At 41.8% G+C, this 27,907-nt stretch overlaps 1 protein-coding gene across 2 annotated transcripts in view; it reads right to left on the reverse strand.

Moving 5' to 3' along the window:
* The window catches only part of POLR3B (RNA polymerase III subunit B), a 116,729-nt gene that overhangs the window by 54,637 nt on the left and 34,185 nt on the right, over nucleotides 1–27,907 (reverse strand). For both annotated transcript variants that reach the window (XM_062202976.1, XM_062202977.1), the window contains exons 11-18: nucleotides 26,203–26,322; nucleotides 22,763–22,897; nucleotides 13,960–14,121; nucleotides 10,257–10,457; nucleotides 7,361–7,523; nucleotides 5,457–5,610; nucleotides 2,357–2,431; nucleotides 1,037–1,135 (exon numbers count right to left, since the gene is read on the reverse strand). In XM_062202976.1, coding sequence (XP_062058960.1) covers nucleotides 1,037–1,135; nucleotides 2,357–2,431; nucleotides 5,457–5,610; nucleotides 7,361–7,523; nucleotides 10,257–10,457; nucleotides 13,960–14,121; nucleotides 22,763–22,897; nucleotides 26,203–26,322 — 1,109 coding nt within the window. The remainder of the gene's footprint in view (nucleotides 1–1,036; nucleotides 1,136–2,356; nucleotides 2,432–5,456; nucleotides 5,611–7,360; nucleotides 7,524–10,256; nucleotides 10,458–13,959; nucleotides 14,122–22,762; nucleotides 22,898–26,202; nucleotides 26,323–27,907) is intronic.

Genomic DNA, 27,907 nt, shown 5'->3' on the forward strand with positions numbered 1-27,907 from the left:
GGAAAGTCCTGACATAAGCACGCTGCTCCCTAAGGAACAGACTTATGGTAGTAAGTGCAAAAATAGTCAGGAGACTCTTGCAACAGCCCAGGTAGCCACGGGAGTGGCCAGGACTAGTGCAGTGGGTGGCCAGGACTAGTGCAGTGGGTGGCAGATTTTGAAGACTCGCACAGCACGCTAAGGGATTGATGTGGACGTAGGCAAGGAGATGAATCACGGCTGACACAGCTTTTGGGCTTGAGTAACATAAAGGTCAGAACTGTCACTAATAGGGTTACTAAAAACTAGTTCTCCTTTATATTCTGCCAATTCTGAAATGGGGGGTAAAAAGTAATTTGAGAGATTCACATCTTTAAGGAATGAAAAGTCTGATTAGGATGCATTATTTATTGCGTTATAATAAAGTTGTATATTACATCTAGTAAAAGAAAACAAAAAAATACTTGTTCTTTACTGAAGATACAAAGAATTATCAGGTGCTAATACTAAACTCCCTAAGTATTTAACAATATAAATGCAACAAGTCCAATTTCAGCTAAGTTGTTCCTTAGTTACATACATCAGATAGCAAGATATGTACATGTCCTCCCATATATTCCAAATGGAACATGGGTGTTTCTAAAAATATCACTGCTCTAGAGGCAATGCTGCAAACATAACACCATTTCAAGTTTACACTGCTCTTAGCTTAGAGATGTCACTACGAAACCCTGTGTAGGAATTCCTATACTGACAATAAGAATTCAGAGGCCCATTGGGAAAGCTCTCTAAAGAAGAGACAGATCCATTTCTATGTAACCTGACTCAATGGTTCAATTTTGGCAGTGATTAAATATTAAAGATGACTTGTTAGCATCTCTGTGATAATCTCAAATGGACTAAGTGATGGGGTATACTTTACTATGAGATAGTTTACTTACAGCAATTCCTACTCAAAGAGTACATGACAGAGAAATAGAAGATGACAAGGAAAAAGAGAAGGTAGTTGCTATTGTCAGAATAGGTCTCAATTACACTAGTGACAGATTTTACTTACTTATTAATTGTGTGTTCATATAGTGCAATGTTGCAATCATTTTCTTCATTGACATCTAAATATTCAACCAGACTCTCATGTAAGAAGTCTTCAAAATTCCTGAGAAATAATGGTGAAGAGACATTATCAGAAAGCATTTTACAGGGGCCAGCACTGTGGTGCAATGGGTTAAGCCACTTCCTATGATGCAAGCATCCCATATGACCCCTGGTTCAAGTCCTGGATGCTCCACTTCCAATCTAGCTCCCTGCTGATGCACCTGGGAAAGCAGCAGCAGATGATGTAAATACCCAGCCACCCATGCAGGAGCCCCAGATGAAGTTCTAGGCTCCTGGCTTCAACCTGGTTCCACCGAGGCTGTTGGCAGACATTCGAGGAGTGAACCAGAGGACAGAAGATCTCTCTCTCTCTTTCTCTGTTTCTCCTTCTCTAACTCTGACTTTCAAATAAATAAATCTATTTTTAAAAAAGTATTTTACAGCAGTATTTTATTATATATAAAATAACAAGACACTGCCTTTCATTCAGGCTAAAAGCACCCTTCTCTCCCAAACAGCAGCAGTACATTGGGATACTGATATTCTTGGGTCACAGAGTGATTACAAATCACTGAAACAAAATTAGTGCAGCATCTGTGATTCTTGTCAATCTGGTCCCCACTTCTAAAAAACACATCTGACTTAAAAACCTCCATGGGATGCGAGGCCCTCAGCAGCCATATCTTCTCTCACTAGAAACATTAACAGTGCACAGACTCACACCGGGCTCTGCAATCCTCAGGATCTGAACTGCTAAGTATGTTACCATGTCCAAGCAAGTTCACATGGAGAAAAAAGGTTTATAACAGGTGGGAAGGAATTAAGAGACTGAAAATGAAAAGATACTTCTCTTGAAAGCACAGATCCAATGGCCCTGTAGTAATACTGACTCATTATTGGTTGACTAAAGCGTACATATGTGTGTGAAGGAGGTCTATGTACTTTTTTTTTTTTTTACAGATAGTTAGACAGTGAGAGAGACAGAGAGAGAAAGGTCTTCCTTCCGTTGGTTCACCCCTAAATGGCCGCCACGGCGGAAGCTATGCCGATCTAAAGCCAGGAGCCAGATGCTTCTTCCTGGTTTCCAATGTGGGTACAGGCGCCCAAGCACTTGGGCCATCCTCCACTACCTTCCCGGGCCACAGGAGAGAGCTGGATTGAAAGAGGAGCAACCGGGACTTGAACCTGGCGCCCATATGGGATGCCGGCGCCGCAAGCGGAGGATTAACTAAATGAGCCATGGCACCAGTCCCAAGATCTATGTACTTTAATTGCTGCCTACCTGTACCCTTGAGCCAGCTCTTCCATATGCTTATTCGTGACTGCTGGCTTCTGCTTCTTGACAATTATGTAGGGCCTAGAATGCAGAAAAGAAACAAATTAATAGGTGCCCCATGCAAGAAATACATTAGCAAATTAGTTTACTATAGAGAAATGAGGGAAGAGGTAGATACAATTAAACTTATTACTGGACTGTTTGAGGCCATCATGTATTTTTGTACGTGTCAGCATGTAAGGACCCACCCTTTCTTTCTTATATAAACATACACACATAAGCCTATATGCATGCAAATATGTGTGTACATACACACAAAATACTGCCTCCAAATATCTCAGAGAACATTTGGTTTTGAATGAAAAGTCAACACAAAAATAATAAAATCTTGTTTTGCTTCCCAGAGTTTCAGTTCCATGGTCTGAAAATATTAAATGGAATATTCTAGAAATAAACGATTCATAAGCTTTACATTTTGTGCTGTTTTGAGTAGTGTGTCGGAATCTCACACCTTCCCCCTCTGCCCTGCCCGGGATGTGGAGCATCTCTTTGTCCAGCGTTATCTGAGCTATATATCCTACCTGCCCATTAATCATGTAGTAGCCATCCAGGTTACCATATTGCAAAAGATAGTTTATCTAAGAATGGCATCCACTGGGGGTCTTAGAATGTATCCCCATGGATAAGGGGAGACTACCATACTATCCATGGATTCTGCAGGCAAAGAAACAGTGTCCCTCAGGGCCATAACGACATTTTGTTATGAGGGCTGGAGGACTACCCATATTTGATTTAGGATAAACACCACTGAGCTACACCCACAGGTTACTTAAAGCTACATGTGTCCTGGAAGAGCAGCAATGCGACTTTCTTACTTTGCGATTCTTAGCAATGCACGGGGTTTAAGGTAGAGAGCTCCTGAGCAGATTAACCTGTAACTGTCAGTGGGGACTTGTTTCTGAGGGTTTTGCCACCACAAGGAAACACTGACACAAAGGAAGGCATGTGGCCATGAAACGTCAAGGACGGTTGCTATTTGGATAAGCAGCTCTTACCGGGAGGAGCAAGTCACCAACAGACACTCGTGTGCTCTGCCCTGAAGCCCCAATAACCACGGCAGGACTAATAGCACTTGCCGACAGTTTAGAAGAAGAGCTGCACAATGACAAGAGGGGACCAAAGTTGCTGAAAAATGAACTGGGTGAGCTTTTCATGGAAATCCACACTATTTGCAAATTCTGGCTGCTTCTTGGTTGGAAGCAGAGCGATACTGCTGTCTCAGTCAGGAGCTGCAGCGTGCTTCAGGTGTCGCATCAGCAATGATGACGGAAACAGGAGAAGGGGCACACTTAGCTACCTAGGTTCCTCTTCACTCTCTAAGTTCTATTGATTCCTACTGCCAGAATCACCTCTAAAAAAGAATGTTTGCTTTTAGAGAATGCTACATCATATTGGATATAAGGAAAGAAAAATGATGTACTGTATTTCCTGCCCCTAACTGGACCACGTTAATAGCTATGAATAGTGATCAAGTACCCGGCACTCTACAGGCACCACAATCTTGTTATCAGTTTTCAGGGTAATCCGAGGTAGAGATTATTATTGACATTTTACAGCCAAGGAAACCAAGGCTTGGAGACTTAAGTAACATACATGGACTCACACAAACCAATAAGTAAGAACTTAGGATTCAAACATGGGTATATCGTCAGTTAGCCATTCTTTGGCTGTAAAGAAGAGAAATCAATCCTGGTTACTTAAACAAAATGGAATTTACTGGAAGCATCAGGAATTTACTGGAAGGAACAGAATCCAAGAAAAAAGTAAAATCCTCAGCCTCTGAAAGAAAAGGAACCAGAGCAGTAAGTCCCAAGAACCCAGAAAAGTGAGGCTGGCACTGTGGCGCAGCGGGTAAAGCCAATTGGGGAGTGAACCAGTAGATGGAAGATCTCGTTCTCTCTGCCTCTCCTTCTGACCCTGCATAATTTACTTTCGAGTAAACAAATCTTTAAAAAAAATAAATAAATAAAAGCAAGGCATCCTGGGCAGTCTCTTCCATGCATCAGCTGGTACCAAGCACCTCCTTCCCGTGATTCACTCCCGTTGGCATTCACATTTTCTACAAGAGACTGGCAGGTCTTGCTTGGGTCATATGCCTGATCCTGGGCTAAGGAGAAGACACCGAAGACTGTGGAAGAAGGAGAGTCCCAAAAGGAAAAAGTAGTGGAATGGGAAGGAAAGAAGGACTCTGGACAGACGAAAACAACGACAGTCCACCTGCCTAGCTCATACTCTTCCAGCCACTGCTAGCTCTCCGCCTATACAGGATGATTAGAGTAAAACAAGAGAAGGTTTGTGAAACACAGCAATGACCTCAGGTGATACCCCACATGTCCCCAAAAGGCCAGACACTCCATTACATTCAACTCTAGACCTCTGGCTCCTAGACAGGACTTGTGCATAACAAGCCTTTAATAAAAGTTTGTTGAATGAATAAAAGAAACCCACTCTTCTGTGCCTAATGCTGTTTTTATTCCTTTATGTCTCTACCTTTTTATTCCTGCTTTTCTGCTCTCTTTATATTCAAGTGGCACAATTCTACTACTGTTTTAAAGCTAAGCTTGCAGCAACAGCATATAGTGAGTAAAAATCATGACCATTGGAGTCAAATTAATTCTAGGGACTTTGGAGTAAAAAACAGATGCTTACTCTTTAGCTTTGAGTAAGTTACTTAGCCTCACTGAACTCATATCCTCATTTATAAAATAAAAATAATAATCTGATTTGAGGGTTACATGAAGCAGAAGTGTTACACTTACAGTACATCCATTACGTTCAAACAATGGCCAGTATCAATTACTAGCACAATTTCCTGTTCTTATTTCTGCCTCTCTCAGCAGACTGAGTTCTCTGAGGGCAGAGACTGGCTCCCATGCATCTCAAAACCACCCACTAATCGCGGCTCCCATTGATCTCTGGAGCATTGGCTAAGCAAATTAATCTTATTAGTGAAAAAAGTTAAAGCAGCTTCAAAAATAAAAACAAGTCTACTTCTTTCAAAAGTGAATATAAACGGATTCTTAAAAACTGCTTTTGCAATAATTACCTGCACAGCCTTCCTCCATCAGAGGAAATATACACACACCGATCTGTAAGATTTGTCGAAATGGAAACAAATTCATTGATGTATCCTGCTCTCCGCATCAGTCGAAATGTATTCACAAGCTTTTTATGGTCTCGAATGACTCCCAGGATGTTTCCTATGGGAAAAAGAAGAGGAGGTAAGGCAGAAATAAAACATAAACCCAATCTGATTTAAAATATCTACTAAATAAAAACAATAAGCAACACAGAATAGTCGTTTGAAAACCCTGTTATTAACTCCTGCAGCCAGTGCACAGGCCAGGGGGAAAACACAGGGAGGAGGGTGGTCTGAGGGACAGAGAGCCCAGGGCAGGTCCTGCCTCAGTGTTGGCTGAGTAGTGCTGGAAAGTTCGCTTCATGGTTCTCCTCTCCTCAGCACAGTGCTGGCACCATGAACTTGGGGTCCAGGCACCTGGGTTTGAACACTGGCTCTATCTTGTCAATAGGGGTGGCTACGAAGGTTAAATGAGTTCAACAATGTAAAATACATTTGCCTAGCACCTGGTTAGTGCTGTTACTTAACTGCTCTTGTGATCATTGGTTAGGGTGAGGATCCCAAAAGGTAACAGGAGAAGATGCAAAATAAGAGCTCACTTAGCCTCAACTGGTGGCATACGCTAAAATGGCAGTCAGGGAGCAGCTCTGCCCAAGTTCTACCCCTTCCTCAGCAGGGCCCAGGGCTAATGCCTCCCAGAGGGAGATAACTGTCAGTAAGCAGCACAGAGACTACCAAAGTAAAAGCAGAAAGGGTGAGGTACACCTGCTGCCCAGCTCTGGGGGATGCTGAAGGGGGTGGGAAGAGGTAGGTGAAAGGAGCATCTGAGACTGGCACCGCGGCTCACTAGGCTAATCCTCCGCCTGTGGCGCCAGTACCCCAGGTTCTAGTCCTGGTTGGGGCGCCGGTTCTGTCCTGATTGCTCCTCTTCCAGTCCAGCTCTCTGCTGTGGCCCGGGAGTGCAGTGGAGGATGGCCCAGGTCCTTGGGCCCTGCACCCCCATGGGAGACCAGGAAGAAGCACCTGGCTCCTGGCTTTGGAGCAGAGCAGTGCGCTGGCCGTAGCGGCCACTTGTGGGGTGAACCAATGGAAAAGGAAGACCTTTCTCTCTGTCTCTCTCTCTCTCCCACTGTCTAACTCTGCCTGTCAAAAAAAAAAAAAAAAAAAAAAAGGAGCATCCGAATTCTCGCCACAGGCTGTTGACGTACCCATTATCAAATGGCTGAATGGAAGTCAACTGACTCTAAAGGCTGATCTGATTGTTTCTTCAGAATGATGTAGATATTAAATATGCACTTAGAGATATTATATTGAGCCTTATTCCACCGTGGACACACTAGCAGTTAAAAAAGACTGAAAAAGCAACCAACTTCTGCAAATTACCTTTCAGCTATGGCAGCTGTGTCTTCTCCAAAACTTGGGTAACTCAGGCAATAGAATAATTCTGTTATCTTTTTTTACCTTAAAATTAATGTCAACCTGGCCCAGAATTAAAGTATATTTATTCTTTAAATACACAGATAGGGGCTGGCATGGTGCAGCAGGTTAAGCCACTGCCTGTAACACCAGCATCCCACGAAACACTGGTTCAAGTCCCGGCTGCTTTGCTTCCAATCCAGCTCCAAGCTGATGTGCCTGGGAGGGCAGGGGAATAATTGGGACCCTGTCACCATGTGGGAAAACTGGATGGAGTTCCAGGCTCCTGGCTTTGGCCTGACCCAGCCTGGCCATTGCAGCCATTTGGGGAGACAATCAGCAGATGGAGGATCTCTTTTTCTTTCTGTATCTTAAAAAAAATGCAAAGATAATAATGGATTCCCTCCGTGTCCCAACAGGTTGTCCGGGTTAACATGTCTCTCTAATATACCCACCATTCAGGAAGACGAGGAACACACTTGGGTACGAGAGCTCTTCCCCACACAATAAATTGACATCTTCTACTCCCAAGTTGCTGGCTAATTTAACAATAGGTCCATCTTCCATGTCAGTTGTGATATGTGTCATAAGGGCCAAGTTTTTAACCAAACCACATGCCTAAGAAACAAGATAGCCATCTTTAAGGATAAATATTAGTAATACAAGGTACAGTTTGTGTCTGAAAACAGCTCACCTCTTTGTTAGCAGCTATATATACATAGAAACATAAAGACTAGTACAATATATACTATTTTACAATAGTTTACAGTACAGTATATACTCTCTATATATACTTATATATATATATATATAAACAGTACAATCTTCTGTGAGAGACACTCTGGTGATTCACATAAAAGCCTTTCAAAGGTACATATCCTTTCACCCAGGCAAGGAAACAAAATAGATTTAGCTGCAGAATTGCTCAGCACAGTACTATTTGTAATTATAATACTGATGACATCATAAATGTCCAAGACAATATTACATAAAAACAGTAAAGGAAAACACTGAAAACACAGCTCTATAAAAATATTAAAATGTCCAGCCTAAAATGAGAGACATTTAACAAAACAGCTGGCCAGCACTAAAGTTTCTTGGTCATGAAAGGCAAGGAAAGACTAAGGGACTGTTTCAGTATAAAAGAGACTAAGGAGATGTGATGACTAAAAGCCATGTGGCAGAAAGAAGACACAAGTGGGACAACTGGTGAGATCTATATAAGGCCTGTAGATTATAGTCTTTATCAATGTTCACTACATGAGGTTGAAAACTGCTATGGCTATGGAAGAAGTTCATATTGTGGGGAATCTAAGTGAAGGATTATGGAAAATCATTTTATATACTTATTTAGAAATCATTTTATCTTATGTTTGAGAAACAGAGGGATTGAGCACTCTCATCTGCTGGTCCACTCCACAAAGGCCTGCAATGGCTAAGGCTGGCCCAGGGCTGAAGCTAGGAGCCAGGAACTTAACCCACGTCTCTTACATGGCAGGTGGCAGGATGCTGGAACCAGGAGTTAGAGACAGGAAATGAACTCAGGCTTTCCAATATGGGAACATGGCTATCTTAACAGCTCATCTAAATGCTTGCTGCCATAGAAAAATCTTTCTATTTTTTTTTTAATTTGACAAGCAAGAGGCAGAAGGAGAGTGACAGGCCAAAGGAGAGCTCTCATCTACTGGTTCACTCCCTAGACGCCTCTAATGGGGACCAAATGGAGTCTGGGGCCAAAGCCAGGAACAGCAGGAACACAATCCCTTGAGCCATCACCACTGCTTCCCAGGGGTTCCATTGGTAGGAAGTAAACCGGGAAGCACTGCCATGAATCAAACCCAAGTGCTCCAATATGAGATATGGGCATCTTGACTTACATCTTGACTGCTAGGCCAAAAGCTCCCCCAAAATAGTCAGGGCTGGGCAAGGCTGAAGACAGGAGTTTAGAACTCAATTCAGGTCTCCCACATAGGTGGTGCCTCCTTGGGTGCTTGTTAGTGGGAAGCTGGATCTCAAATAGGAGGTGTCCCAAGCAGCATCCTACACTACCTCCTGCACCAGATACTAGCCCCTGTACTGTTTTTGAAATCCTTCTTGTATGTCTGAAATTATTTCAAAATGAAAAGGAAACAAATAGTTTTAAACATCTATATAACCAGAAAAAAATCTCCAATAAAAATATTAACTAAGATGGAACATAACAAACAGAAAAAGAGACACACATGACATGTAAAGAATTTACTTTCAATTTTTAAAGACTACTTGCTGTAGTAATGAGCAAAGCAGCTACTTTGTTGAAGTTAGCTGGAGCAATCTTTGGGAAATTTAGTGTTTCCAACTTCAACATGTATAAATTATGCAAATTTGACAAGTTGCATAATTTAAGTGTGAATTTCCATATGGTTTAAGACAAATTAGGAGAGTAAAAATATCTAAAAATCACAACTCTACACGGATTCCTATTTTTCACCTTTCTAAGTCATAACAAGTTCCTGTACTTTGGCACCTATTACTTTTATTTGTCTCAGCATATATGAGGGGGTCTTCAAAAGGTTCATGGAAAACATGAATTATCTTTTAGCTCCATTTTTCATGAACTGTTTGAAAGCCCTTCATATTCATGGGCCTAACTTTGGATGAGACTCTTTCTGAGCCTGAGAAACAATGGTGATCCCTCCTTTCTCCAGAAGTCACAATTTAAAAGGAACAGACTCAAGTGAAACAAACAGTAGTAACACAAAGGAGAAAAGGCCACAACGTGGGGAAGAGTGAGTGCTACAGAGGTAGACCCATTCAAACCCCTTGGTTTCATGTTTAGGTAACTGCTTGTGCTTCTGAGATAAATGAGTCAGAATTCACTTTAGGACTTGGACTGCACACTCCTAGTTGGATGCAACCAAGTGGTTGTTGTGGACTTTTTCTGTTTCTAAAAAGTGATTTAACAATTTATATTTCATTCTCTCAACAAAAGGTTTTTTGCTCTTTCTCAATTTTTTTTTCTTATTTAAATCATGATGGCCTATAACAGTCGTACAAACAAATAAATAAATAAGTCAATAAATATATACACATATGTATTTTTAAATTACACGTTAAGAAAATAAGAAACAGGCAGAGCATTTGGCCCAGTGGTTAAGATGCCGCATGCCACATCAGCGTGCCTGTATTTGAGTCTCGGCTCTGGCTTTACAAGATGCACCAGTAGTTCTTTGCCAGGGAAGTGGCAAATTAAAAAAATACATATCATACGCACATACACACGGCCTGGGGGATGGGAGCAGGAGGAGACCTCCCCCCACCCTCAACAGGTGTTTCCTCTGCCACAACACGGTGACTCCTCAGATACCTTACCTCTCCTTCAGGGGTGTCTGAAGGACAGAGCATCCCCCACTGAGACGGCTGGAGAGAGCGAGGACCACTCACTTTTCTTGTTTTTTCAAACTGGGACGAGATTCTCGTCATCATACCAAGAGCAGATATATATGACAAGCGTGACAGCACCTGGGTCACACCCTGGCGGTCCATCTTAAATCTCTTTAGAGACCAATTTCCCTGCAGAGAGAAGGGAGACGGAGACGTAAGACTACCTTTACACGGTGCCCAACACTGCAGTCACTCAGAGTTTACAATAGGAGCTACTTGCCTATGAAATTATAGCCAGGATTATCCAGAAATAAAAAATATTACAGTTAAAATTAAATTTTAACCAGGTCATGCCTGGGGTTTTCTCAGGATATGATAAAAAGACCCATGTCAGGGATCCTCTCAGAATGTTTCCCACCACCAACCTCACCCCATCAGAGCTCGTGCTGTCTGAGGAACTAACTGCATACCACACAAGCCAGCTCAACCAGAGCTTCCCACTGGAAGCAATAAGCTGACTGATACAACACTAGCGATTCCTATGCACATTTAAGGGACAACTAATTTGAAGCTCCAAGAGATAATTTCATACTGGAATGTATTATTCTTTGATGTCTTCCAAACCTGGCCCTAATTAGAGGAAAATATTGTAACAGAAATGACTCTGATCGCAGACAATGAATAAACTGTAGGCTTCTTCATCTAGGCTTGAGGAATCTAAAATTGCACATGTGTTCATATGAAGAGATATTCTCTGTGGTTATCACGTCAATGCTAAAATAGAATCATATAGAGTATGTTGAATACTTAATTCACTTTCTCATGCATTAAATATTTTATATATCATATGTATATCATATAGTTGTATTAATTTATACATTAGGTAATATTCTCCAGGGTAATTTAAATTCATAGTAACATAAATTGACTGTAGAAAATAGTATGTATCAAAAAACCTAAGTAGAAAATGTCAGTAAAATGGTTGGCTTAATATCTTCCTGATTCTAAAGAAAAATTCTCCATCTGCTGTGGCTATTCACTCTCCTTCATGAACCTGATGAAAGCTAAGAATGTTCTCCTGAAAATGCACCAAGAACCAGAAATACCAAATTTTATGTTCAGCTTCCTGAGTGTACTCACACACGGCAGATTAAATACCCTCCTAGTGCAAAAACCTCCTAGGGTTTCAGGAGATTTGGTGATCTGTTTGCATGAAATTACATGACTTTAGGGGAACTCCTTTACAAGTCAAAGTGTGATCATTATCTAAATGAATATCTACCCCTTTATAGGCCTGAGTTTTTGATAAAATAGAAAAGAGGTAAATTCTAGGAAGAATCTCTGCTATAAAGCAAAGAAACAGAGCAAACACATATATCCTATGAGTTGACTTCCCATACTGCTTATTCAGTTAACTCCTTTCATCCTTGGAATGAGAATGAATCCAGTGGACTGACTTACATTCACACAGTAAAAGTAAATAAGGTAAACAAACATTCAGTGCGCAGCTAAAATAAGGCAGCAGCTGTTGCAAACAGGAAGTGGATGGGGAATGAAGCCAAGATGTTCAGCAAGAGAGTCCGTCCTCATATTCTGCAGGAGTATTACAAAAGGGAGGGGGCGAAGCAGCCGGAGGGCTGAAAACTGTTCCAGGGAGAGAATATAGGCTCAATGTAACGAGTTGCCCACAGATTGGGACGACAATGCCTAGCCCTGTCGGGAACATAAAGCAGTGTCATGTCATCCAGGGGCAAAAGAATGACTCAAAACAGCTGTGAGGACCTGAAAATCACAGGTCAGGAAGCAAGGAAAGCAAATCTAACAGGAATGTGCCCAAGTACTCTTGGGAGGCTTCTTCTCAAATATTCAGGAACCTATCTTTGGACAAGTTTGGGCCACAAGAACTTAATGTTCTCGACAGGCCCTTTGGCCTGGTTCACTTCAAGTGTGGATGCAGCTGTCACTCCATGGCTGCTCACATGGACCCAGTGCACAATTCCAAAGTCCAGGACGGAAGCAAGGGTCCACTAACTCTTTGACTGTTAGACTATACTATCCTTTTGTTAGACTATACTATCCTTTTGTTAAACAAAATCCCATCCATAACACTAATTTTATGTCTGGCATACAAAACAGACAGCAGACTTCATCAGATAGACCTATAGTTGTCATGCTTTTAAGAAAGGGAGCAAAAACCTATCTGATAACCTTTTATGAATAGCCTGATGCCCTGAATACACAGCAGCTGCTGAGGACTGAATTCGTGGCTCGCTGCAAAATAGCCAACAGGCCTCCGAAGAGTAGAAAGCTACTATGAGAGGAAACATTCTTTACTGTTTTTGGCAAAAGTCACCAATGAATAAATTTGCCTGAAATATGTCAATTTTATTACAGGAAAAAAATGGGGGGAAGTTAACATTAACAGAATGACTTTTTTTGGACAGGCAGAGTTAGACAGTGACAGAGAGACAGAGAGAAAAGTCTTCCTTTTCCGTTGGTTCACCTCCCAAGTGGCTGCTACGGCCGGCGCACTGCGCCAATCTGAAGCCAGAAGCCAGGTGCTTCCTCCTGGTCTCCCATGGGGCTGCAGGGCCCAAGCACTTGGGCCATCCTCCACTGCCCTCCCGGGATGCAGCAGAGAGCTGGACTTTAGGAGGAGCGATCGGGACAGAATCCAGCGCCCCATCCGGGACTAGAACCTGGGGTGCCGGCGCCATAGGCGGAGGATTAGCCTGTTGAGCCATGGTGCCAGCCAACAGAATGACTATTAACAATGAAACTATGGCCAACACTGCGGCTCACTTGGCTAATCCGTCGGCACCCCGGATTCTAGTCCTGGTTGGGGCGCCAGATTCTGTCCCGGTTGCTCCTCTTCCAGTCCAGCTCTCTTCTGTGGCCCAGGAAGGCAGTGGAGGATGGCCCAAGTGCTTGGGCCCTGCACCCGCATGGGAGACCAGGAGAAGCACCTGGCTCCTGGCTTCGGATCGGCGCAGCACTGGCCATAGCGGCCATTTGGAGGGTGAACCAATGGAAGGAAGACCTTTCTCTCGTCTCTCTCTCTCTCTCTCACTGTCTATATCTGCCTGTCAAAACAAACAAACAAAAAAACCCAATGAAACTAAAAGACTTTTTTCCTCTATGTAACAGGATCTGTTTTCTTACTGCCTCATGTAACAATAACTCTCATTTGGCAGGGAAGTTATAAAGCAGTCCTCCTTTCTCCATGGGGAATACTTTTCAACAACCCTATGGCTACTTCAAGCCAGATAGTACCTGAACCGTAAGCATGCTGCTTTCTCCTCCTATGCGTGTATGATGAAATGTAGTTTATCAAGACAATTAGAGGTTAATAACAGTAATGAGTAATAAAATGAGGCAACTGTATCAATATATTAAAACAAAGTGATTTAAAACTTATGAATTATTCTGGAACTTTCCGTTGATTATTTTCAGACCATCACTGACTATGGGTAAATAAAACTGCAGAAAATGAAACCAGAGATGGGGGAGGAGGAAAAAGTATAATGATACAATTCTCACTAGTAGCATTTAGACTTCAGAGTACCTTTCAAAACAGAAAACGTGTAATTTGTGAACATTCCTTTAAATACGTGTGTGTATATAGCTCCTGGATTCTCAAGATACTCTGTTTCTGTTCTACTACAGAGATTTTCACAGAATCGTGACTCACAGTGGAAATGGCATTCACCATGCCATTGGTGATCTGGTCTTGGCGCATGTGCTTCACAACATCAAACTGCGCTGCTCGCTGCTTAGGAATCACCTGGTCTGCAATCTTCTTCATTTCAGAATTAAACTTCTTGAACAAATCTTCAAAAAGAAGAGATAAAAGCTGGAAAAAGAAAAAGATTACATGGTGATCTTTCAAAATGCATTAATAAGCTATTTAATAAACCATAGGTCATGATTTAGGCACTGTTAAAAAAAACACAAAAAATTGTATAAAACTAACAATCTATATATATTTAAAATTCAATCTGACAGATATGTACATAATTTTCTATGTGCTTAACACCACACTAGGTATTAGGAACGACAGCAAAGACAATGACATATGCTGGCATTCGAAGACATTTAATTACACCAGTTATTCTGACTTTTGGATTTCACTGATGAGAGACCTAATGTTTAATTTTACAAACAAAGAAATCAAAACCCAAAAACGGTAGAAGGAAGAAATAAACATTAAGATGTCTGACAACACCAAAGACATAGTGACATTTGAACTTCCCTCTCATCATTGGTAAAAATGTAAATTTGTGCAACCACTTAGAAAACAGTTTGCCATCATCTACCTATCCCTCATGCTCCAACAGGTCCTCTAGTAGATGTACCCCTACAGCAGTGGAAATCACTGCTTGAACACATTCTGTTGGTCTCACCCTTACAGTTTCTGATTCAGGAGATAGAGGGTAGAACCCCAATAATCTGCATTTTTTTTTTTTTAAGATTTATTTATTTTATTTGAAAGGCAGAGGTACAGAGAGGCAGAGGTAGAGAGAGAGGTCTTCCATCTGTTGGTTCACTCCCCAAATGGCCACAATGGGCACAGCTGCACCAATCTGAAGCGAGGAGCCTGGAGCTTCTTCTGGGTCTCCCACATGGGTGCAGGGGCCCAAGGACTTGGGCCATCTTCTACTGCTTTCCAGGCCTTAGCAGGGAGTTGGATCAGAAGAGGAACAACCAGACTCAAACCAGCACCCAAATGGGATGCCGGCACTGCAGGCGGTGGCTTTACCCATATGCCACAGTGCTGGCCCCAAAGAGCCTGCATTTCCAACAAGCTCCTAGGAGGTGCCAGAGCTGCTGGTGGAAGCGGGTACTTTAAGCATCAGCACTCTACAGAAACTTCCATTAATTTACCAGGACACATGTACAAGATATCTGTAGTAACATTTTTAACAGCTGAAAACTGGAAACCATATCAATAACATTTAGTTAGACAAACTGTGGCATACTAAAATAGAACAGTAAAGCCCTGAAAATGAACAAAAAATGATCACAAAATCATGACTAAATTTATTATTTTTAAAGATTTATTTATTTTGGCCGGCACCGCGGCTCACTAGGCTAATCCTCCGCCTTGCGGCGCCGGCACACTGGGTTCTAGTCCTGGTCGGGGCACCGATCCTGTCCCGGTTGCCCCTCTTCCAGGCCAGCTCTCTGCTGTGGCCCAGGAGTGTAGTGGAGGATGGCCCAAGTGCTTGGGCCCTGCACCCCATGGGAGACCAGGAGAAGCACCTGGCTCCTGCCATCGGATCAGCGCGGTACGCCGGCCGCAGTGCACCTACCGCGGCAGCCATTGGAGGGTGAACCAACGGCAAAAAAAGGAAGACCTTTCTCTCTGTCTCTCTCTCACTGTCCACTCTGCCTGTCCAAAAAAAAAAAAAAAAAAAAAAGATTTATTTATTTTACTTGGAAGACAGGGAGAGAGAGAGAGAGAACTTTCATCCACTGGTTCATTCTCCAAATGGCTACAACAGCCAGGGCGGGGCCAGGCTGAAGCCAAGAGCCAGGTTCTAGTCCTGGCTGCTCCTTTTCGAACCCAGCTCTCTGCTATGGCCTGGGAAAGCAGTAGAGGATGGTCCAAGTGCTTGGGCCCCTGCACCCATATGGGAGACCTGGAGGAAGCTCCTGGCTCCTGGCTTTGGATGGGCACAGCTCCAGTGGTTGCAGCCATCTGGGGAGTGAACCAGCAGATGGAAGACCTCTCTCTCTGTCTCTACCTCTCTCTGTAACTCTGTATTTCAAATAAATAAAATAAATTAAAAAAAAAAAACTGGATAGGTATTTGGTAAAAAAAAAAAAACTGGATAGGTATTTGGTGGAGTAGTTAAGACATCCCTTGGGATGTTCACATCCCCAAAGTGCCTACTTCGAGTCCCAGCTCCACTTCTGATCCAGCTTCCCTCTGATATACACCTTGAGAAGTAGCAGTTGACAGCTCAAGTTTGTGGGTTCCTGCCACCCATGTGGGAGACCTAGATGGAGTTCCTGGCCCCTGGCTTCAGCCTGGCTTAGCCCTGGCTGTTCTAAACATTTGGGGAGGAAACCAGTGAATGGACAATCTCTCTCTAACTCTCTCTTCTCCCCAGCAGTCTTTTGAATAAAATGAAAATAAATAAGTGAAATTTTAAAATATTGAAAAATTTTAAAAATGAAAATAATTTTTAAATTATAAAAAATTTAAAATTTAAGTGAAATTTAGGCCGGCACCGTGGCTTAACAGGCTAATCCTCTGCCTTGCGGCGCCGGCACACCAGGTTCTAGTCCCGGTTGGGGCGCCAGATTCTATCCTGGTTGCCCCTCTTCCAGGCCAGCTCTCTGCTATGACCCGGGAAGGCAGTGGAGGATGGCCCAAGGCCTTGGACCCTGCACCCGCATGGGAGACCAGGAGAAGCACATGGCTCCTGGCTTCAGATCAGCATGATGCGCTGGCCGCAGCGGCCATTGGAGGGTGAACCAACGGCAAAAAGGAAGACCTTTCTCTCTGTCTCTCTCACTATCCACTCTGCCTTTCAAAAAAAAAAAAAATTAAAATTTAAGTGAAATTTTAAAAATTTAAGCTGAGGGGCCAGTGCTGTGGTACAGCAGGTTAAAGCCCCGGCCTGCAGTGCCAGCATCCCATATGGTTACTGGTTCATGTCTTGGCTGCTCCATTTTTGATCCAGCTCTCTGCTATGGCCTAGGAAAGCAGCAAAAGATGGCCCAAGTCCTCAGACCCCTGCACCCGCATGGGAGACCCAGAAGAAGCTCCTGGCTCCTGGCTTTGGATCAGCATAGATCCAGGCATTGCAGCCATCTGGGGAGTGAACCAGTAGATGGAAGACCTCTCTCTTTCTTTCTCTGACTCTACTTCTTTATAAAGCCACTGCCTGTGGTGCCAGCATCCCATATGGGCACTAGTTTGAGTCCTAACTGCTCCACTTCTGATCCAGCTCCCTACTAATATGCCTCAGAAAGCAGCAGACGATGTCTTAAGTACTTGGACCTCTGAACTCATATGGAGACCCAGATGGAGTTCCAATGACCAGAGCTAGGCCTGCATTGTAGGTGGTGGCTTAATCCATATGTAAGCCCTCAAATGTTTAAGCTTTGATGAAATTGTTTATTTGGGCCAGCACTGTGGTATAACAGGTAAGCCTCTCCTGTGGCACTGGCAGCTCATATGTGTGCCAGTTTGAGTCCTGGCTGCTCCACTTCCAATCTAGCTCCCTGCTAATGCACCTGGGAAAGCAGTTGAAGATGGCCCAAGTCCTTGGGTCCCTGCACCCACATAGGCGACCCAGAATAAGCTCCTGGCTCCTGGATTTGGATCAGCCCAGCTCTGGCCCTTGTGGCTAGTAAGAAGTGAACCAGAGGATGGAAGACCCCTCCCTCCCTCCCTCCCTCCCTCCCTCTCTCTCTCTCTCTCTCTCTCTCTGTCTCTCCATCTGTCCCTGTAACTCTGACTTTCAAATAAATAAATAAATCTTAAAAAAAAAATTGTTAGGGGGCCAGCGCCGTGGCTCACTTGGTTAATCCTCTGCCTGCGGCACTGGCATCCCATGTGGGTGCTGGGTTCTAGTACCGGTTGCTCCTCTTACAGCCCAGCTCTCTGCTGTGGCCCGGGAGGGCAGTGGAGGATGGCTCAAGTGCTTGGGCCCCTGCACCTGCATGGGAGACCAGGAGGAAACACCTGACTCCTGGCTTCTGATCGGCGCAGTGCCAGCTGTAGCAGCCATTTGGGGAGTGAACCAACAGAGGGAAGACCTTTCTCTGTCTCACTCACTCTCTTACTGTCCATAACTCTGTCAAATAAAAAAAAAAAAAGCTGACTGAAAAAATTTATGTTTGAATCTACTTAATGAAGCTCAACAATAACCCAAACTTATATTGTAATAAAAGATTTTATAACTTTAAAATTTAAATATTAATTTTGAAGATGTAATAAATTAAGAAAATTACAAGAGAAAATAAGAAGCTTTTGTAGCAGTCTAATTCTTCAGTTGAGTAGTAGTTTTGAGGGTGTTTAATTTATTTGTAACCTTTATAACACATATGAGGCATATTTTTATTTTTATGTCCAAAATTAGGTAATAAAATTAAGCGCTATTAAAGCACAGTGATGTATTTTAAACAGCATGACCATAGAAGCCAAACTAATGGGAAAGAACAGGAGGTCATCAAAACAGACTAGCATGGCTCTGTTTCTAGGTCGGCAAAGTAGCACCTACCAGATGGCCATGCCTGAGATACTAATTATAATCTCTGGATGGAATGTTTACAAATTCTCTGGAGGAGCTACAGCATCTAGCACCCAAAAGCAGACACAATTGGAAGGTGAATGGCACTGGCTCTCCCCAAGGAGAGGTCACACTGAAGGTAAAACTCGGGCTCACAGTGTTGTTGGACTGAAGAGCCACAGGAAGAAGATCTGAGGTACAGGGAGAATTCCCAGAGAGGAAAGAACCACAGGAGAAAACCCCAAATTCTGTAAATAAACTGCCCAGATTTCTGGTGGAGTCTGGAACTACACATTGCAGGCAGACAAACTTCTTCAATAATCAAATACATTAAATATTACAGATACTAATTCCCTGGAATAATTAATTGTCTTAGTTTTTTTTCCCCTTGTAAGCATTTTTATTTCTTTAAAGAGGGAAAAAAATGCTCAATATAGTTGTGTTCTAAGCTAATTTACAAAACAAAATAATATTGGGAGGGCATTATAGTTACTCTAATTATTTGCTTAAAGAGGAATCCTAGACTCAGTGAAAACTTCTGAAGCTAAAGATCTTCCAAATTCCACATTGACTATATTCCTGAATGTTCATAGCCAACAGGTAGTTTTTTGACTCCTAAAGAAAAGGATATTCAAAGCAGACAAGCCTCCTCCAACAAAGCTAACAAAGAAACCATTTCCCAAATGGGAATTGATTTCATGCTTCTCTCCCTTAAGTTAGACATGTCCTTCCACTTTTCCACTGAAATCAACTTGCAGATAGGAAAGTCAGGATCTTGGACTTGAATCCCATGTCAGAAGTGCTCTAAAAAGAAAACTTCCTCCTCTGAGAGCTTAATCCTCTCTTACAGTCAGACCCAGCAGTTTCACTCATGGAAAGAAAGAATACGGGAATGGAAGCAGGTGCAGAGGGGTGAGAGGGGATGAAGAAGCCCATTGCAGCAACTTCCTGTGGAAACTGGCAAAAGGAATTTGAATAAGCATCCTGAACAGAATCAAATGCCCTCAACCTAAACCACAAAAGCTCAGCTCTCTTGCAATTAGCCCCTTACACTCAGACACTTTTGTCTCAAATTATGACAAAGTTTTTTTTTTTTTGGGGGGGGGGGAATCCCAGCTGAATGCACTGTAGCCTCCCCCAGTGCCCCAATTCAAACGCAAGGAAATGCCCTTGGTACTCAGCAAGTAAAACGTAGGAGCACAGTCAACAGAAATACTGCCTCATTAGTAAATTTCCCCACTCTTAAAATTTCAACTTAAGAGAATTAAGTGTTGTCCAGTTCGCAGAGCTGTGAGAAACCACAAGGCCAAGTCACAAAATAAACCACACTATTCAGGTCAAAAGAAAAAATAATAAAAAAAGGAAGCAAAGCTGGTGTTAATATTCAACACCTTTTATTGCTAGTATGTGGTCTTTCTGCTTGCCTGAGACAGGAGCACTAAAGAGCAAATCATATTGAAGGAAAGAATGCTGATAGCTCATCAATTGATTTTCAATGAAAATGCTGAAAAAATTAATAAAGAAGTTAAGCTGCTGAAATACAGTTTCACCAATTAGCTTAATGTCAGAGAATTCTAATTAGGCGTCTTGAGATTGCTATTTAGTGTTTAAGCCTTCAGAGTGCCAAATTCTCCTTTTCACACAAACTGGTTGCAAAATTAAAGACATTAGGCAGCCTTAATTACATTATCAGAACAGCTGGGATTAGCCAATCTCTGAAGTCAAGACGGCATTCTTTTGTCACAGGGTGGAAATCCCTGGCTTTCCAGGGTGCCGGATTTTGGTGCCATTCCATATCTCACCCATACAAAGCAAGCTGCATTAGAAACAAAAAATTTGCAGACAAAGAATAGAGTAATGCTCAGCAAATAATGAACACATTACCGAAAAAGAAAAGGTAGGTGAAGAGATTAAGCTTGGAATCGGTAGGTTTTGCTAACACCTCTGCTGGCGGCTGGCCTGCCAACCCCCTGGCGGCAGTAAGACTGAGGGACAGCTCTGTGAACCCCCTTGGCCAGTGGAGACAACTCTGTTATCTAAAGCTGAGGCACATTTATACTCCCTCATCCCATGGGGTGTGAAATTAGCAGCTATTGTTTCTACACATTTTTGCCAACACAATGCCTTTTATGTCTTTACATTGTTTATAAAGCCATGCTGTCTTGCACATGGGAACGTTTTTTAATTCTAATTTTTTAAGCAACAGGATAGTCTCTCCTGTCTCCCCTCCCTACGCCTTTCCTAGTCCTCTAAACAACTTTTATTTATTTTTAAATGGACTCCTTTAGCAGCAATGATTTTTTCCAATTAAAAACAGTAAAACTTGGGACCCAGGGTGGTAGAGACACCTAAAATTCCTTGCCATCGTCAATCCGACGCTGGCCAATGATCCACCTGCTAAGTGGCAGCCATTAACCAAACAGAGCTGTCCTGGCCTGATAGCTTTCCAAAACTGAAAATGCTGTGATTTCTTAATTCTAGTTTTTGAATTTTAACTGTGAAACATCTGCTATTATCCCAGCCACCATCGTCTCCCATCTGAAACACTGCTACAGCCTCCCAGCCAGTTCACACTTGGCCTGACTTCAAATCAGATCTTTCTACACTAAAAATCCAATCACATCACTCCCTTGGTTAAAACCTCTAATGGTTTTCCACTGCATGTAAAATTAAATCCAAATTCCTTTCCATGGTCTACAGAGTTCCAGACAATCCAGCCTCTGCCTTGGTCTCCAACGTAACCTCTCACCACCCTCAAACCTCACTCATTCCAGCCACCCGCACCTCCTTTCTCCAGGCCCTAAACTTGTTCCTGCCTCTCCTTGCTGGACCGCAGTTCCTTAGGTTGCATGAGACTGATTTGTCTTCCTGATTCTGCTTGAATGTGTGAGGGCCTGGCTTAACATACATCACTTTTTCAAAGGTTAACTCTGGACTTCTTATCAGCCTTCCCCTACCAACACCCCAATACTCTGTTAGGATACAATCCAAGATTATTGGATATAAGAAAAACATGATCATATTTGAGAAGAATAGGGAAATAGTAGAAAAGGATTTTAAAGCAGCCATCAAAATTCAAGGATATAAATAAAAACATGGTTGTAACATGAACAAACAAGAAAGCTCAGTAGAAAAAAAAAAAACAGAAACTATGAAAAAAGTCCGAATGAAATTTTTACAGCCAAAAAATATAACAACTGAACTCAAACACTGACTAGATAAATATAACAACTTGTTAGAGATGACATAATAATAAGTGAATCTGAAAATAAACCAATAGAAATCATTCGATTGTAAAAAGAGAACAATATGACATAATAATAAGTGAATCTGAAAATAAACCAATAGAAATCATTCGATTGTAAAAAGAGAACAAAAGTGAAAAAGCATTAACAGGGCCTCAATACTAAAAGGTCTAACAGTATAAATTGAGTCAGAGAGGAGGTGAGACAGAAAAAAAAGAATATACTTTAAGAAAGCTTGAGAATTTCTCAAATTTAATGGAAGACATACATTTTTAGACTTAAGAATTTAGTAAATCCTATGCAGGATAAAAATAGTAAAAAGCCACACCATCCATTGCTTTAGAACCAAAGAAAAAAAAACACATATCAACAACAAGCAGGTCTCTATTCTAGATCTTTGACTTAAAGGCAATATCTGATTGAAACACTGAAAAATGAAAAAATTTTAGTCACATGCTACCTAGCTGAAAGGGATACACACTCTCAAAATAAGACAACACCTATCACCTATCAGCTAAGACTCAAAATGAGATGAACACATCCTCACTCATCTGTTTTTAACACATCACCAAGAAAGGGGACTGTTTATTGTCTCTCTCATTCTCTCTCTCACACTAGTCTATAAAAGTTAAAAGAAAAGGGACCTCTGTGTTACTCCTCTTCATATACCCAGTACCTAGGAGTATATATAGAACATAGTAAGTGTTTAATAAATATGTTAACTGAATGAATGCTATAAACTCATACTTCTACAGTACAGAGAATGAGGGTAAACAAAGGATATAACACAGTAGCACCAGTAACATTTTTAAAGGATTGCAGCATTTTCATACTTAAATTCTTAAGCAGAAGAGAGTTTAAGTCATGTGTGAAATGTTTATACTTCCAACATATAAGTATGTAACCTCTATTCCATTTAAATAGCTCTTTTTCCTATCTAAAATGAATACAGTTAACTTTTATTAAAAAGAATAAGATTTGCAATACAAAATAGTTAAATTACCTGTCCTGCCAATTCCAATCGCTTGTTACCATAATAGTCTCTGTCATCAACTTTATTATCTCCTTGTGCCAGAATGACTCTTCGAACCATCACTGCGGTATAGATACATTTAGCTCGGAAATTGAACTCCTTTACCTGTAATTCAAAAGTAAGGCATTTGTTGAAACAGCACACACTAAAAGCACCCAAGAAAAGAACCAATGGTATAACATTTAAATTTAAAAAACTACTGAACTGTTATGACTCTCCCTATTCAAAGAAATACAATTATCCTGAAAACTTCCCGAGAGCTGGAAGGGGACTTAGCATCTCTGCACTCAGTACCTGTGGTGGCTGTACTTCAGAGATGACTGCTACCAACTCCGCCCCGTCCTATCACCCTTCACACCACCCGGTCATCACAGGAAGAGTCCACTGCCCCCTTGGGACTGGCTCGGGATTAGTCTGACCATGAGAAGATAGCAGAAGTGAAGCCAAGTCAATTGCAGGCCTACCCTATAAGTAAGCTGGTAGTCTGCACTTCCTTCCTTCGAGTCCTGAGATACCTTGTGAGTGCAGGACACTCCGTTATACAGAGAGGCTACATGGACAAGCACAAAGGGGCCAGAGACAAGACATGCCGGACTCCCGCCCAGTGAAGACTTCGGATGACTCCAGCCTCAGCTGCTCCCTATTTGCAGCCTCCCAAGAGATCTAAAATGAGAACTTCCTCTTCCACCTTAGGTAGAGCGCAAACCACAGAACCTTGGAGTACAATGAACAGTTAAGTCTTTCAATTTTGTTGATTGTTATCCAGCAACAACAGGCAGGGTAGTAAACAGTGTCTGGCACACAACAAGTACCTATTGAATGGACTGCTGAATGAATCTGCTGCTAACATCCTGTCAATCCTCTCCACGACAAAGCCTCAAGTCCATTGAATAAATCCAGCTCAATCAGTAATTTGAATCAGAACTGGTAAATTAGTCACACTGGTTTATTCCGAGAGACAAAAACCTTTGGCAGATTCTTTCCCTATAACTAAAAAGATGAATTCTGAGAACGTGGCCCAAGTGTCTGACAAGTTCAAGAAACATTTTAAACTTTTCCATAGAGGATACATACCATACTATTAAAAATTTTCAAAAAGATTTTTTCCTTTTCACTCCCCTTAATCATTTATAAAATCCTAATGAGACCCTTTTATTATTTTCCTCTATACATTATGTAATTGCTGTTAAGGAATTCCACTAAATAACACAGAATGTTAGAATTCTGTATGTGTTTCCAAAAGTTCATTTCCTTCACAGTAAATCTTTTTCTTCTCTAGATGAGTTTATTCCCTTCTATTGGGAGATGTTAAAAAAATAATGTGTCTGGGGGCCAGCACCGTAGCTCACTTGGTTAATCCTCCGCCTGCAGCACCGGCATCCCATATGGGCTCCGGGTTCTAGTCCCGGTTGCTCCTCTTCCAGTCCAGCTCTCTGCTGTGGCCCAGGAAGGCAGTGGAGGATGGCCCAGGTGCTTGGGCCCCTGCACCTGCAGGGAGACCAGGAAGAAGCACCTGATCCTGGCTTTGGATCGGTGCAGTTCTGGCCGTGGCGGCCATTTGGGAAGTGAACCAAGAGAAGGAAGGCTTTTCTCTCTCTATCTCACTAACTCTATCGGTCAAATAAAAAATAAAAATTAAAAAAAAATAATGTGTCTGAAATGTGGGAAATGAAAAAAATTCACAAAACCTACTTTATCATCTTGCACTTCAAAAACCACTTATATCAATAAGAAAGGTCTCTAAAAAAGAAAAATGTCTTGTTTTCAAGAAAAAAAAATCTTACAACCATAACACCAATTGCAATACCACCAAGCAAAAAATCTTAGGCCTGAGCAGCTTTAAGTAACTTATATTTCAGTTGGATTTATTTATTTAGGTGAAAGGCAGAAATAGAACAAGAGAGAGAGAGATCTTTCATTTTACTAGTTCACTCCCCAACTGGCCACAACGGCCAGGGCTGGGCCAGACTGCAGCCAGAAGCTAGGAGCTTTCTCTGGGTCTCTCATACGGGTGTAGGGCCCACTTGGGCCATCTTCCGATGGTTTCCCAGGTGCATTAACAGGGAGCTTGGATTGCAAGTGGAACAGCTGGGACTCAATCTGGAGCCCATATGGAATGCGAACACTGCAGGTGGAGGCTCAATCTTCTATGCCAGAGTGAAGGTCCACTCAGTTGATATGTAAAAGTTGCACAGCCCTCCACTGAGGTACATCTAATGTGCACTATCTATGATCTTACTGTGGCAAATTAAATTGAATATCTACTTTCTTCTAGCAACCCTTTATCATTAAAGAATGGAATCCCTAGTAACTCACAATAAGTCAGATTATTTGGTTAATAAGAGAGTGTAACAAATGTTAATTCTGTTACTCAGAAAGAGTAGCATACGTATTAAGAGGAGGAAGGGAGAGGGAGTGACTCCTGCCAACACCCCACATGTCAACACGGTGATCTGGTGATCTCTATTTAATGAAAAGTTGATAAAAAACTAAATAATATGAACAAGTTCAAGGGTCAGAAGATAGGTGCTAATCCTCCTACTGACCACTAACCAGCTGAGTAACAAGGCAAATCCCGAGTCTGTGATCACAGAATCTTGGCTGTAAGTGAAGGAAGCTGGACAATGGGAACTCTAAAAGTCAATGTCGAGGGGATGGGGGTTTAGCTAGCAGTTCAGACACTGGTTAAGATGCCCACATCCCATGTCAGAGCATATACCCAGGTTTGATGCTTGGCTGCAACTCCCGACTCCAACTTCCTGCCAGTGTAGAACCTCTGAGGCAGCAGGGATGGCTCAAGTAATTGCATCCCTGCCACCCATATGGGAGGCCCAGAGTCTCAGCCATCATAGGCACTTGGGGAGTGAGCTAGCAGATGTGAGTATACTCTCTGTCTACCCATCTCTTCCTCCTTCCTCTGCCCCTCTGACTCTCAAAAACAAAAATAATAATAATAAAAAACAAATTTAATGCCTAAGAGATTAACTCATCAAATGAGCATCTATCATAGTAACGGTTGCACAATTATGGGAATGCACATAATGCCAAGGAAACTCTACACTTCATCTCTATTTTCACATAGTTTTTGAAAAGTATAGGGGAAAACCAATGTAAGCTTGTTTTAATTTATTTTACAAGTATGTAAGATACTATCTCTGTCAAACCATGAGATCCAGTAATGGAACTAATTCTTATCTATGAATATAAAATAACAGTAATTTAAGAGTAAAAGAACCAGGAGAAAATTACCATACGATGCTGGCACAGCTAACATTCTCTGAGCACAATACACTGCTGATAATGGAAGATTGTTTTCAGTGGGCACTACAGTCCTCTTCAGGAGCGTCTCCTGAGGAACTCCACTTTAAGCAAGGTAAATGCCCATCCACATCTACAACAGCACTACTTACTGGGACGTGGGTCAGAATGGTCGAAGCCAGGAGCTCTCTTGCTTCCTCTATTTTGGTTTTCTTTGGTCCACCTCCCCACATTCTCTGCCTTCTGACTTTGTTCCCTATATATTTCAATGCCTGTGAGAAAAGATGACAGTAACGACTGAATGACATCACTGAAATAATTTACAAAACATCTACCAAACACACACCATAAACAAAAAAGATCAAAACCTTGGTTATAGAGAAAAATCAATATTTTTTATAAACCAATGACAAAAGAGTATAACACACTTTTAACTTTGTGTTAGAAAGCTGATACAGGATCATTTTAGGAAATGTAGGAGATACAGATAAGCAAAACACGTGCCATCAACCCTTTATCCAGTGAGCACCACAGGAAACATTTTGTAGTAGTACTTCTTTTCCTCTTGAAAAGAAATTACAAGGCCGGCACCGCGGCTCACTAGGCTAATCCTCCGCCTGTGGCGCCGGCACACCAGGTTCTAGTCCCGGTCAGGGCGCCGGATTCTGTCCCGGTTGCCCCTCTTCCAGGCCAGCTCTCTGCTGTGGCCTGGGAGGGCAGTGGAGGACGGCCCAAGTGCTTGGGCCCTGCACCCCATGGGAGACCAGGAGAAGCACCTGGCTCCTGCCTTTGGATCAGCGCGGTGCGCCAGCTGCAGCGCGCCGGCAGTGGCAGCCACTGGAGGGTGAACCAATGGCAAAGGAAGACCTTTCTCTCCGTCTCTCTCTCTAACTGTCCACTCTGCCTGTCAAAAAAAAAACAAAAAAAGAAAGAAAGAAATCACAAGATATAGTACTTCTATGCTGAAAGCTACAGAACATCACTGAGAGGAGAAACACCTAAATAAATTGAAAGTTAAGACATTTTTGTGGATTGCACAACTCAATAGTGTTAAAAGTGATCTATTGTTTAAATTCTCTCCAAATTGACCCATAAATTCATAATTACTAATTATATGCTTAGCAGGCTTTTTAAAAAACAGAAATAGACTAATTCTAAAATTTACATAGAAATGTAAAGGTCTCAGAAAAGCTGAAACAATACTGATAAAGAAAAGTTGGAGTATTTACATTACCTGATTTCAACTATAAAGCTACAGTAATCAAAACAGTGTGACACTGGCCGAAGGAAAGCCAACCAGATCAATGGGAAAGAATAAAAAGTCCAAAACACATTCACACTACATGGTCCACTGATTTGTGACAAAAGTGCCACAGCAATTCAATGAAGAAGGGAATCTTTCCAACAAATGGCACTGAAACATTAAATACTCACAAATAAAAAAAATTAACCTTGACCTCTACACCAAATGGAAACATTAGTTTAAGATAGATTTTAGAGCTGAATGTAAAAACTAAAGCTATAAAGCTTCTACTAGAAAACACAAAAAAATGGTTTCTCATACAAAAATGAGTAAGTTTATATAAAGATTTATATAAACAGGACACCAGAAACAATAACCATAAAAGACAAATAAATAAAAAAAGCTCTTGAAATTTAGATTATTTTCAGAATTAAAAGACAGTTAAGAAAAATGAATAGGGAAGCAATGGATGAGGGGACAATATCTGTAATACATAAATCTGACAAGAGATTAAAAAGACTGGCAACACCAAGTATTGGTGAGGACACAAAGTGATCAGAAATCTCACATACCACTGATGGGAATGCAAAATGGCACCCTCATTTTTGGGAAAA

Source organism: Lepus europaeus, chromosome 10 (genome assembly GCF_033115175.1).
Source record: "Lepus europaeus isolate LE1 chromosome 10, mLepTim1.pri, whole genome shotgun sequence".
NCBI lineage: Eukaryota > Metazoa > Chordata > Mammalia > Lagomorpha > Leporidae > Lepus > Lepus europaeus.